This window comes from Salminus brasiliensis, chromosome 24 (genome assembly GCF_030463535.1).
Source record: "Salminus brasiliensis chromosome 24, fSalBra1.hap2, whole genome shotgun sequence".
Lineage (NCBI taxonomy): Eukaryota > Metazoa > Chordata > Actinopteri > Characiformes > Bryconidae > Salminus > Salminus brasiliensis.
The window spans coordinates 28497149-28510290 of NC_132901.1; the positions used below are offsets into that span (position 1 = coordinate 28497149).

The 13142-nt window shown below is 42.0% G+C and overlaps 1 protein-coding gene across 1 annotated transcript in view; it reads left to right on the top strand.

Annotated features, from left to right (window-relative positions):
* Positions 1-12570, top strand: part of pea15 (proliferation and apoptosis adaptor protein 15) — a 34487-nt gene extending 21917 nt beyond the window's left edge. The window contains exons 2-4 of the mRNA XM_072669631.1: positions 8346-8520; positions 9421-9576; positions 12417-12570. Coding sequence (XP_072525732.1) covers positions 8349-8520; positions 9421-9576; positions 12417-12481 — 393 coding nt within the window. The 5' untranslated portion in view covers positions 8346-8348 and the 3' untranslated portion in view covers positions 12482-12570. The remainder of the gene's footprint in view (positions 1-8345; positions 8521-9420; positions 9577-12416) is intronic.
* Positions 12571-13142: the final 572 nt, after the last annotated feature.

Here is a 13142-nt window from a genome sequence, read left to right on the forward strand (position 1 = left end):
ACCCAGCAACAAGGAACTTTGCATTTCGCTTGGAGAGATGAATAGGAGGCAGGAAGACCTAAACGCCTTTGAGAAGAAGCAGAAAAACACCTGGACTGGAATGGATGGGGGGCCGTTGGCCCTCAGCAGCACACACTGAGGCCCCTATAGTGTTGGAGGATTTGAGGCCTGATGCACCTCATAACCTATATATAAAAACACTCAACGCCAGGTCCCATGCATCTGAACGACACACAAATATATACAAAACTATGATACAAATATCATAGTTCAGGAGTTCAGGTGAAGTTCTGGTTGGGACAGTGCCTGTAAAAGTATTCACCCCCTTGGATGTTGCATTAATAAATGTAATCATGGTCAATATAAATTTACAAAAAAAACTCTTTAATGTGTATAAACACATTTCTGCAAAGTAATGCCCTTTAGTTCATTAAAATACTGTATATATAAAATTGCAAAAATATTTGAAGCGACTGAGCTCATTCAGCAGAGCTCCAGCATATTTAATCACACTGATACACTAATACACTGATATCACACTAAAAAATAATGTTTAACATCATAAATTGTTTTCCAAACTACAGAATTAGAGGCTTTATTTAATATATATATATAAAATTATATATATTGTATATTTTATTTAATATTTTATTTTAAATATATATTATAATTTTCTAAAAATATGCCCACCAAATGTAGCTCGTGTCCTACAAGTCCTTCTAGGCTCCACATTTATATCAGTATGGTAGAAGATCCAGTTGTGGTTCACTAAATAAGCTGAGTTTTTTTTTGGTCTACTCTGAGAAATGGGCTAAAAGTGGGCTATCGCTCTCACAGTGACCAAACCAAAGAAGGCTTATTTCCCAGTTTTGGTTCCTTCCCTGCCTCTGTGCACTGCTGGCTGCTTCATTGTGAAATAAGGAAGTAAATAGATTTATTTATTCATTATTTATTGTACATATTTTTTGTTGGGCGAGTTCTTGGGTGAGTTTTTGGCGAGGTGTTGGATGAAGTGTTGGGTAATTGTTTGGATAAGGTGTTGGGTAATTGTTTGGGTGTGTGGTGGATGAGGTGTTGGGTAATTGTTTGGGTGTGTGGTGGATGAGGTGTTGGGTAATTGTTTGGATGAAGTGTTGGGTAATTGGGTGTGTGGTGGATGAGGTGTTGGGTAATTGTTTGGGTGTGTGATGGATGAGGTGTTGGGTAATTGTTTGGGTGTGTGGTGGATGAGGTGTTGGGTAATTGTTTGGGTGTGTGGTGGATGAGGTGTTGGGTAATTGTTTGGATGAAGTGTTGGGTAATTGTTTGGGTGTGTGGTGGATGAGGTGTTGGGTAATTGTTTGGGTGAGTGTTGGGTGTGTGGTGGATGAGGTGTTGGGTAATTGTTTGGGTGCGTGATGGATGAGGTGTTGGGTAATTGTTTTGGGTGAGTGTTGGGTGTGTGGTGGGTGAGATGTTGGGTAACTTTTTTGGGTGAGATGTTGGGTAACTTTTCTGGGTGAGTGTTGGGTAATTTTTTGAGTGAGATGTTGGGTAAGATGTTGCAGGATCAACTCTTTTAATACCCTTTATTTTTAGAAGAAACAGTGAACGAATGAGCAGGTGTCCCAATACTTTTTTAAAATGATGATTATTTCTCCTGCTGTTCTCTAATCAGTAAACGGTGTGATGTGACTCACTGGCAGCATAGCATGTTTATGTGTGTGTAAGGCTGGCGTTTGTGTGTGAGTGAGTGCATGTTTGTGTACATGAGCGCATATTTATTTTTGCCTGATGATGTCAGCCTCTGTGCACTCGCTCTCTATCTCGCTCTATCGCTCGCTGTCTCTCTCTCTCTCGCGTTCGCTCTACTTCTCTCTCTTTCACTCATTCGCACCGTGAATCTTCACGTGGGGTGAGGTGGGAACTTTGTTGGGGGTTACACTCTTGCCCTGTTGCTAGGCTACAGTCTCCAGACTGAAAGGCAAGCTGGGGTTGGTTGTCATGGTGATCTTAGCCATGTGAAGGGTGAATGGAGTTTGGGTGGTAGTGGAAGGGTTGTGTTTTACTCACATACACACACACACACACACATGCACAAGGGCATGTCAGATAAGTTTCACTGTTATGTATACATATGTATTACACCACCTGGACAAAAGTATTGGGACACTTGCTCATTCACTGTTTCTTCTGAAATCAAGGGTATTAAAAGAGCTGATCCTGCTTCTGTTGGAGTATCTGTCTAGTTACTGTCTTCTACTGTCCAGAGAAGAAGACTTTCTACTAGATTCGGAAGCAGCATTGCTGTGAGGATTTGGTTGCATTCAGAGACAAGAGTGTTATTGAGGTTAGAATGTTGAATCATGATCACCATCCTACCTCATCCCATCTAAAAGTACTGGATGGAGCTCCACCACCATCATTTCAGAGAACACAGTTCTTCCACTGCTCCACAGTTCAATGCTGGGGGGCTTTATACCCCTCTCTAGCCCACGCCTGGCATTAGGCAGCATGGAGCCAATAGGTGCATGTATATTATCTGCTCCAGAGAGTCCTATTCTATTGGAAGTACTTCTTCTCTACAGGGACTTGACAAGCTGTGTATGTGCTTTAGTATTAGCAATGGGTGCAGCTTGAAGTTGCTGAATGCATTCATTAGAAGATGTGTCCACAAACATTTGGACATATGCACTCTGGCCTATGGCACTCAGTGAAGCTCATTCTTGCCTGCTTCCAGCGCTTCCAAGGCTGATGAATATGGCACAGATTGGTCTTGATGATGCTGAGCTCTGTGCATGAATTCTGCAGCACCATCTGCAACAAGTCCAGCTTTACTATAGACTGGAGTGGCTGCGTCTGATCCATCAGGGCGCCTACAAATCAAGGCTGTTGTGTTCCAGGCTGCTGCTCGGGGTGGATGTTCTGCGGTTGCTGTGTTTCTCCACGGACAGTCAAAGTAGGGCTTGATTATAAAAATCCAGCCTCTAGTCCTGCATTCTGCCTTTCTTCCACACATCAGTGAAAGAACGGGAGGTTCTGAAGAGCTCACTGAACTCCAGCGTGGTTCTGTATGTAATAGGAGACACCGCTGCACCAACAACTACAAGTCAGCTGGTGAAATCTCCTCCCTCCTAGATCTTCCTCCATCAGCTGTGAGTGGTGTTATTATTGAACAGTGGAAGAGTTTAGGAGGAACAGCTCACAGAGAGCAGCTCAGCCACCGAGTGTCTGTCAGACCACGTAAAGTTACAGAGCGGGGTCAGGGCCGAGTGCTGAGCTCCAGACCTGCTGCTGCTGGTAGAGGTCAGAGCAAAGGGGGTCCGACTCCATATTTTATTAATGCCTATGGGTTTAGAATGGGATGTCTTATTAAAGCTCCTGTAGGAGGAATGTGCAGGTGTCCCAATACTTTTGTCCATATAGTGTAGATAGAGTGTGACACAGGCTGAGCAATTTCTAATTGTTCTGAGATCTTTTCAAACTCCTTCCCAGACTCCTGTTTTAGGCCACCGGGAAATGAGTGGTAGCCTCAAACAGGTACCATCTGATGGTCTACATTAGGTGTGAGGGGGCATATTGTATAAACTTGATATTTGATTGAATCCCAGCTTTGAAAGAGATCATTGGTTCTCGATCAGTCCAGCCTGTCACCCTCCCAAAGCCTAAAAAAACTGTTTCTGAACATCACCATCTGTCCCACCGCTGATTAAATATGATCACACACACTTTCAAGCCTTATCTCTATGTGAGTGTGTGTGTGTGTGTGTGTTGTGAGTGGATGTTGGAGAGTGGCCAGAAAATAGCTCAACAAATCTGCACCCACTAAAAGAACAGTGTGTGTGTGTCTATGTGTCTGTGTGTGTGAAGGGGGTCACTGTACTAAAAGAGCAGTCTGTGGAGTGAGGGGCTCCCCGCCAGACCCTGCAGAAAGGGGGAGTTAAGAGTTTAGTCACGGGGAAGAGGAACAGGCCCCAATTCTCCATTTTACACACACACACACACACACACACAAAAGACACAAAATGGTATGCTAGGATTCAGTACAGCTCTGACACCCCTCACACACTAACACACACTCTCTCTCACACACACACACACATACACACATAAGGGGGAGAGCAGGAGACAGAGCAGGAAGACAAAAGCAGGCTTGTGTGTGAGAATGTGAAGGACAGGCCTTTTCTCCAACTCAGTGTGTGTGTGTATGTGTGTGTGTAGCAGTTGGGGGGTAATGGAGGGCAATGTCAGACTCTTCCCATAGAACATAGATGAAAAAGTGCACAATAATAATAATAATAATAATCTTGTGTACAATGATCTATTCTTACGTACTTACTTATTTAATTAATTAATTATTGTTATAGAAAAACAACAGTAACAGCAAAATGACCCTATAACCCTAACCCTAGAGGGGTGTATATAAAGCCCCCCAGCATTGAGGAGCTGTGGAGCAGTGGAAGAGCTGTGTTCTCTGGAATGATGGTGCTGGAGCTCCATCCAGTACTTTTGGGATGAGTTGGGAATGATGAGATAAAATGGTGATCATAATCATCCAACATCCTGACCTCATTAACGCTCTTAACTGAATACAATCATATCCTCACAGCAATGCTCTGCTCCAGACTCTAGTAGAAAGTCTTCTTCTCTGGACAGTAAAGACAGATACTCCAACAGAAGCAGGAACAGCTCTTTTAATACCCTTAATTTCAGAAGAAACAGTGAACGAGCAGGTGTCCCAATACTTTTGTCCATATATTGTAAAGGTATGGCAATAGCAAGACCATATCAACATCTCCTCTCATGCTCTGAATCATAACAGGTTTTATTTATTCAGCCCTTTTATAGACTGAAGGTCACTCTGCAGAGTCAGGGCAGTGAGCTCGGGTGGGGGGATGCTGTGCTGAAGTAGGTGGGGTTTCAAATCCACGTCTATCATTAGTCCAACCTTTCATCATGAACACCTGGAGCATCCGGCTTACTGTTTCAATGGATACGAGGGAAAGAGGACGGAAAACCCTCCATTCACAACATAATTGGCAATCCAGCTCCCGGTCCACTTCGCTTTACCCTCATTTGCTTGCTCTCTAATACACCTCCCTAAACACACACACACACACACGTGTCCACCTGTGTGTAACGCAGGGCAGCCATGCCGTTCTCTCAGCCGTGGCGCAATTGAAAAGATTAACTGTGACATTTATGGAAACGAGCGCGAGTGGGAGGCTTTATAATCCGAGGTGGCAGCGCCTGGAGAGCGCGGACCCCCAATTACAGGAGCACTCTGCGGCACAGAGGCCGGCGAACACCTTTTATTTAGCGCAGCACTCAAGCTTGACCCATCAGAGAGCCTTGTTTTACCACAGCTCCGAAATTTGCCCTGCTTTTCAGCCATTCAATTACGACTGACCAGATGAACAACAGCGAGCAGAGGTCAGCCAGGGGGCACTGATGAGGCTGTAGGGCTCGGAATTGATCTGAGCGACAGGTCAGATATCAGCCAGGTGTTTACCTTCATGCAAAACACACGAAGCCTTATGTGGAGCCTGTAAACCACTAAACCACTGCAGGAGACATGAAGAACACTGATGATCCGGTTCCAGTGTCTCCTGTCAAGGGGTGGAGATTTTAGGCAGCGAGTGAACCGTCAGCTCTTGAAGGTCATGTGTGGATAAGCCATAAGAACCTGAGACACTTTGACCCACTTTGGGTGGGCAAACTGTGATGTTCTGACCAGATCGTCTAGAACATCTCCAAACAAAACATCTGGCAGGTCCTGTAGGGTGTTCCTGGTCTACAGTGGTCAGTACCTACCGAAAGTGCTCCAAGAAGGTACAACCGGCGACAGGCTCATGGTGATGCTTATGGATGTCTCACCTGTGTCCAGATACTACAGGGCACCTCCAGAGCTCTTGTGGAGTCTGTCTTCATGGGTCAGATCTGTTTTGGTGGCACAAAGTGGGCCTACACAGCCTTAAGCAGGTGGTCTTAATGTTATGGCTGATTATCGTATATACCTGATATTCCTTATATGGAGCCTGGGCTGCTTTTTGAATGTGGCACAATACAAGCCAGCCGGTTAGAGCAGATCTGATATACACTATGTCCAAATGTTTGTGGACACTCCTTCTAATGAATGCATTCAGCTAGTCAGCTACGTCTTAAAGGCCCAGTAACATATAAACAGCCGGATTAATTGTGCTGGTAAATATTACATATGGCTCCTTTAATGTTGTTGTTTATGCAGGTACCTGAGGTACCATTCTTCCTGGTGTTGGGAAACAGAGCATGATTTGTTCTCATTGCAGTAAACATGTTGAATCATCTTGGCAGCTCCATCCGAGTTCATCTCACTGCATTTAATACAAGCTGTTCGGTTCAGCCATCAATCCTGGCAGCTTGTAGAAACCCCATACAGCCGTGTGTACGAGTGACACCACCAAACAGCTGTGCAGTCAGGTCTAAAATGAGGATTTCAGGTACTTTCCAGATTTTTCCTGGATGCCCTCGTATAGGTTTATCAAATTCAACAGCAGCTCATTGATTAACGTAGTATTGATTAGATAAGGTTGATAAACAAATCACTATTTTTTATATTAATAGCTTTTAAATTTTTTACTTTTTTGCTATAGATCACTATTTTACTATATACAGTAACATTAGAGTGTTAGAGATAATCCAGGTACTTCCCAGTTAAATAGCTGTAATACCAAAACTCAAAACTTAAAAATATTCTAATAATTTGAGATTCTGGATTTCTCATGAGCTGTAAGCCATACTGTCTGAAAAGCAAAGGTCTGTGCCACTTGTAATTAATAGAATAATAATACTATATGTATATATATATATATATATATATATATATATATATATATATATATATATATATAATATTAATATCAAATCTGACAGTTGATTTTTTTAAATTAAATAAGCATTTCTATAATATATAATAATATATAAACTGCGAACACAGTCCTAACTCTAAACGTCTCACACTCTGTGCTATATAGCTGTCAGTGATGGCAGACAGCTTATAGTCAAGTCCAATTTATTTCTAAAGCTTTTTATAACTGTTGTTGTCACAAAGCAGCTTTGCATAGTTAGTAATTAGTAAAAGACATTTTTACTAATATTTAATACTAATAATCACATCAGTGTGTTGAGAGTGTTCGAGCCACTGTGTGAGTGGGCTCAGTCTGCAAATCTCCAGAGCCTCCTTTCTTCACACAGAGCTGACGGCATGCCAGCCTGGCTCTCTGCTGGCAGGAGTCTGTAACTGCAGCTCTGGTATTTAGGTCAGTCTGGGCTCAGTCCTGTACGCTGTGCTTTATATCTGTGCCCTGTGACCAGCAGACAGCCGGTCAGATCAGCTGCAGTTAGAGAATACCCTTTTTACTGGGAGCTGTGTGTGTGTGTGTGTGTGTGTGTTTGTGTGTGTGTGTGTGTGTGTGTGTGTGTGTGTTTGTGTGTGTGTGTGTGTTTTAGATTTTTATTCATTTAAAGAGGCTGTTGTGGTCTAGGGTGAATGTACCCCACCGGTACACACACACACACACACACACACACATAAATAGTGGCACTCAATGGTGTCAGATTGTGAGAGCTGAATTTTAAACAGCATTCACTAATAAGGTGTAAATATATGGGGGTGAGGGGGTGACGGGGCGGGCTGGGGGGCAGTGGGCATCTTATTGTTTGTAATATAACTGTTCAGATTTCTGGACAAAGGCCTTAAAATGCTATATTTGAATATTTTTGACGTTTTTTTGTTGCTTACATTATTCGGAAATTCGAATTTCTCTGGTTTATTTGCAGGTTTAAAATAAACGTTCAGTTTTCCAGTTTATAATAATGTATTTTTATTTATTTATAAATGAGATGTTATCACACAGGTATGTAGTATGTAGTATGACCACAGTGTGGTTTTGTGTGTACTGTACACACAGGCCTGGTGCTGTTTAATGGGTGCAGTCTCATTTTTGGCCTTCATTTATATTACTACGTAATTTCTTCGCTTCTTAAAGAACACTGTGGACTAAAGCAGCTCGTGGATTGTGGTTTAGGAGGCGGTTGCCGTCCTGACTAATCTGTGTTAGAGTAATTAAACATAATGGAGATGAATGACAGCATATGACAATGGCAGGCTTGCCCTCATTGTCAAGCTGTGTCCACCCTGAGCTCCAGCAGGGGGCGACAGAGTGCTTGAGAGCTCTGAAGAGATTAATTCAAATGAAGCCTAATGCACTTAATTAACTCTAATGATCCTTAATGACAGTAATAGGTCTTCAGGACTCAGCCCCTGCTACTCACACATTCAAGGATAAGCTTCATGAATATTTACAGCTTCATTCCGTTTCTTTCAGACCATGTCAGAGTACAGCTCTTTGCTGAGTGACCTGTCCGAGAACATCACTAATGAGGATCTGGAGCAGCTGAAGTCAGCCTGCAAGGAGGACATTCCAGAAGACCAGAGCAATTCCATCACCTCCTCCAAAGAGTGGTTCAACTACCTGGAAAAGAATGACAAACTAGCCCAGGGTGAGTCAACGAGACCCTGGGGAGATCGTTCACTTGTGGAATCTCAATTAGAACCTGTGTTTCAATTGATACCACATTTAGTCTGAAAGTAGACCTACTGCCAATCAAATATATGGTTTTAATATTATATATATATTGTATAACTGTAATTAAGAATCTAATTATGCAACAGTTGTATTATATAAAAAGTAAATGTAATATTACATTATATACCTACATTTGTAAATTAAAGTATGTATTTACATTTGTTTGGTTGTGCATGTATGTAAATCAAACGTGTGTGTGTGTATATATATATATGACTTTGTCATTCTTTGTCATTATATATAAATGATATATAAACATCTTCCTTTTGCATAGTATGTGTATGTATAAATAAAATCAAATCTATCTTGTTATAAATTACTTTATATAACTAATTCATTTTAATTGTGATTAAAATAATCAAATCATTGTAATATTTATCTCTATATATTCTAATTACGCTAATATATTTGCATAGTATGTATGTGAAAAAATAATAATGTGTCATACATATCATAATTTAACTACATAATCATTATAAATATGCAATATTTACACAGTATGTATATATGTAAATCAAATACAATTGATGTTCTAAGTAACATTATAAAACTTATTATAATTAAGAATCTTTATTTGCATAGTGTATATATATATGTGTGTGTGTGTAAATCAAACATTTTTATTCTAATTATGCAGCTGCTTTTGCATACTTTCTATAGCTACGGAATTTATTCTGATTATGCATATACAGTTGAGTAGTGTAAGTGTGTCTAGGGTTATTTTTCAAGGTATTTATTGTTCTGTAATCTTTAGTTTATTAGTGTATCCACTGAAGCTCACTGATGTGTGTTTTTCAATGTTTTGTATGTACAGATAATCTCTCCTACATTGAGCACATCTTCGAGATCTCGCGACGGCCCGACCTTTTGACCCGGGTCATTGAGTACCGCACGACAGTGCTCAAGATCTCAGAAGATGACGAGATTGACACCAAACTCACACGCATTCCCTCTGCCAAGAAATACAAGGGTACCAGCCTTTTTTTACACCTGTTTTCAGGCTCCTATTAGAATCACTGGAAGGGTAGAAGCTCCCTAAACATGACAGATGCTCCAACCATTACAACACTTCAACACTAAAATGTCCAATATGGAGGTTTTCTTCTAACGCTGTTCTGTTTTGACGTCTGACATTTCAGGAGTGCGGCTTTAAAGTTCATATTCTATCTGTCCACTTATTCGTGTCATAGCTCTCCGTGTCCTGCATCCTTATTGGGTGAGAAAAGGTCAAGCATAACATAAACACAACATCAGGGCTGGGTAACTGTGTGTGTAGCAGCGGTGCAGTTATTCAGATAGGATGTCAGTGTAAATATAACATATATGTCCTCTGAAACTTGCAAGAACATCCACTCAGACTTGTTAAATGAAGTCTGGAGCCATAGAGCTCCACTATACATGACCATGTCAGAATATTAGGACCACCCCTGGTTTGGAATGAACTCGGCCCATTCTGTGAACTCCACTGAGCGTATAGGAGCCCGGTGTAGTTCTATAAGTCATGTTTGTTCTTCAATGCTCAGGATCCCACAGGACGGACCACCACAGAGCAGACTGTAGTATCTGGGTGGTGGGTTATTCTCAGCGCTGCAGTGACACTGACTGGCACTGGTTGGGGGTGTGTAGTGTGTGTTGCGATGGCGGTACGAGTGGATCAGATACAGCAGTGCTGCTGAAGTGCTTAAACACCTCAGCTTCACTGCTGGACTGAGTCCACCAACCAGAAATATCCAGCTGGTAGAGTCCTTTGAATATTGCTTAATTTATTGGGTGTCATCAAAACTTCTCAGCAGTGATAGTTTTATTATATATATATATACAGTGGGGAAAAAATATTTAGTCAGTCACCAATTGTGCAAGTTCTCCTACTTCTCCCAAGATGAGAGAGGCTATATTTGACATCATAGGTAGACTCAACTATGAGAGACAAAATGAGAAAAAGATTTCAGAAAATCACATTGTCTGATTTTAAAAGAATTTATTTGCAAATAATGATGGAAAATAAGTATTTGGTCACCTGCAAACAAGCAAGATTTCTGGCTATCACAGACCTGTAACTTCTTCTTTAAGAGGCTTCTCTGGCCTCCACTCATTACCTGTATTAATGGCACCTGTTTGAACTGGTTAACCGTATAAAAGACACCTGCCCACAACCTCAAACAGTCCCACTCCAAACTCCACTATGGTGAAGACCAAAGAGCTCTCGAAGGACACTTGGTGTGAAGAAATCTACTGTGGGAGCAATAATCAGAAAATGGGAGACCTACAAGACCACTGCTAATCTCCCTCCATCAGGGGCTCCACGTAAGATCTCAGCCCGTGGGGTCAAAATGATCACAAGAACGGTGAGCAAGAATCCCAGAACCACACGGGGGGACCTGGTGAATGACCTGCAGAAAGCTGGGACCAACGTTACAAAGGCTACCGTCAGTAACACACTACGCCGCCAGGGACTCAGATCTTGCAGTGCCAGACGTGTTCCCCTGCTTAAGCCAGTACATATCCGGGCGCGTCTGAAGTTTGCTAGAGAGCATTTGGATGTTCTGGAAGAGTATTGGGAGAATGTCTTATGGTCAGATGAAACCAAAGTAGAACTGTTTGGTACTAACACAACTCGCTGTGTTTGGAGGAGAGTGAATGCTGAGTTGCATCCAAAGAACACCATACCAACTGTGAAGCATGGGGGTGGCAACATCATGCTTTGGGGCTGTTTCTCTGCAAAGGGACTAGGGCGACTGGTCTGTGTACATGAAAGAATGAACGGGGCCATGTATTGCAAACCTCCTTCCATCAGCAAGGGCATTGAAGATGAAACGTGGCTGGGTCTTTCAGCATGACAATGATCCCAAGCACACTGCCAGGGAAACAAAGGAGTGGCTTCGTAAGAATCATTTCAAGGTCCTGTAGTGGCCTAGCCAGTCTCCAGATCTCAACCCCATAGAAAACCTTTGGAGGGAGTTAAAAGTCCTTTTTGCCGCCGACAGCCCCAAAACAGCACTGCTCTAGAGGAGATCTGCATGGAGGAATGGGCCAAAACGTTTGACCTCTGTCATTGCCATCAAAGGATATATAACAAAGTATTGAGATGAACTTTTGTTATTGACCAAATACTTATTTTCCACCATTATTTGCAAATAAATTCTTTAAAAATCTGACAATGTGATTTTCTGATTTTTTTTTCTCATTTTGTCTCTCATAGTTGAGTCTACCTATTATGTCAATTACAGGCCTCTCATCTTTTTAAGTGGGAGAACTTGCACAATTGGTGACTGACTGAATACTTTTTTCCAGTTTATAATATTATTTATTTCTTTATTTATGAATTATAAGGTGTTATCACACAGGTATGTAGCAGTATGACCACAGTGGGGTGTTTTGTTTATACTGTACACACAGGCCATCAGTTTTGGCTTTAAAGCGGCATCAAATGAAAGTATTAAATATTAAACTTAGTCCAGCTTCACTTTTACTTCAGATCTGAAAATATCCACCAGTGTGGGTGAGAAAACTTTATGAGTCTGAAAGGATGTGGATGTGGAAATCTTACTTTTACTCCACAGCAGTAAATACAAATCACGCTTGAAGCTTGATCTGAAGGTGGAGCAGCATGTGGGCTGAGGCAGTAGAGCGCTATCCAGTAGTACTCCTCCTCCTGCAGCTCCACCACCAGTAGCAGCAGCGCTCCAGCCCGGAGTGGGAATGACTGAGACACCGTTCTCCCTGTTCAGTTCAGTCAGTGGATCATCAGCATGATCCTGAAGCTGCTGGTTTGAGGTGGAACTTATCTTGTTATCTTCTCCCTCTCTCCAGACATCATTCGCCAGCCGTCGGAAGATGAGATCATCAAGCTGGCTCCTCCCCCTAAGAAGGCCTAAGCTCATCGTTTGTGACCTTTACTCTTCGTCTCTGGCGCTCCAACTCGTCAAATCATCTTCAGCCCCCACCACCCCCTTCTTCTGCCACTAAACCCCCACCTGGCCCCGCGTCCACTCACCACTAGATATCACTAACGGCCATCGGCAAACGCTTCACACCCCAGAGAGTCGAGACGTTTCAGATGATTGGAAGAATCTGGAAGAAAATTGGGAGAGCAGGACGGACAGTGCTTGACGACAGGAGGATGGAAAGGACCGGTGAACTGGTTGTTATTGTATGCTTTGTGGGTCACTGCTGAGGTTGTGTCTCCTACAATGGGTTGCAAATGTTTGTGAGTATGTAAGCTTCACTGGTTTAGAAATGTGTGTGTGTGTGTGTGTGTATGGGATAGTTTTTATTTCGACTAGGGTGATGTGGAAGGCAGAAGTGAGGTGTGAACCGAGCAGCCAGTGTAGAGGAGACGTCTAATGGTGATAAATCTGTTGTAGTGTAGTAGAATTGACATGGCTGTACATTCCCTTTAAAACTCGCAAAAATGTCCAATCAATTCGTCTAGATTTGTTTAACGGATCATTAATAAGCCAATATTTGCCTTCCATAGAGCTACATTATTTGTGTACATGATAATATATATATATATATATATAAAACACATTTCAA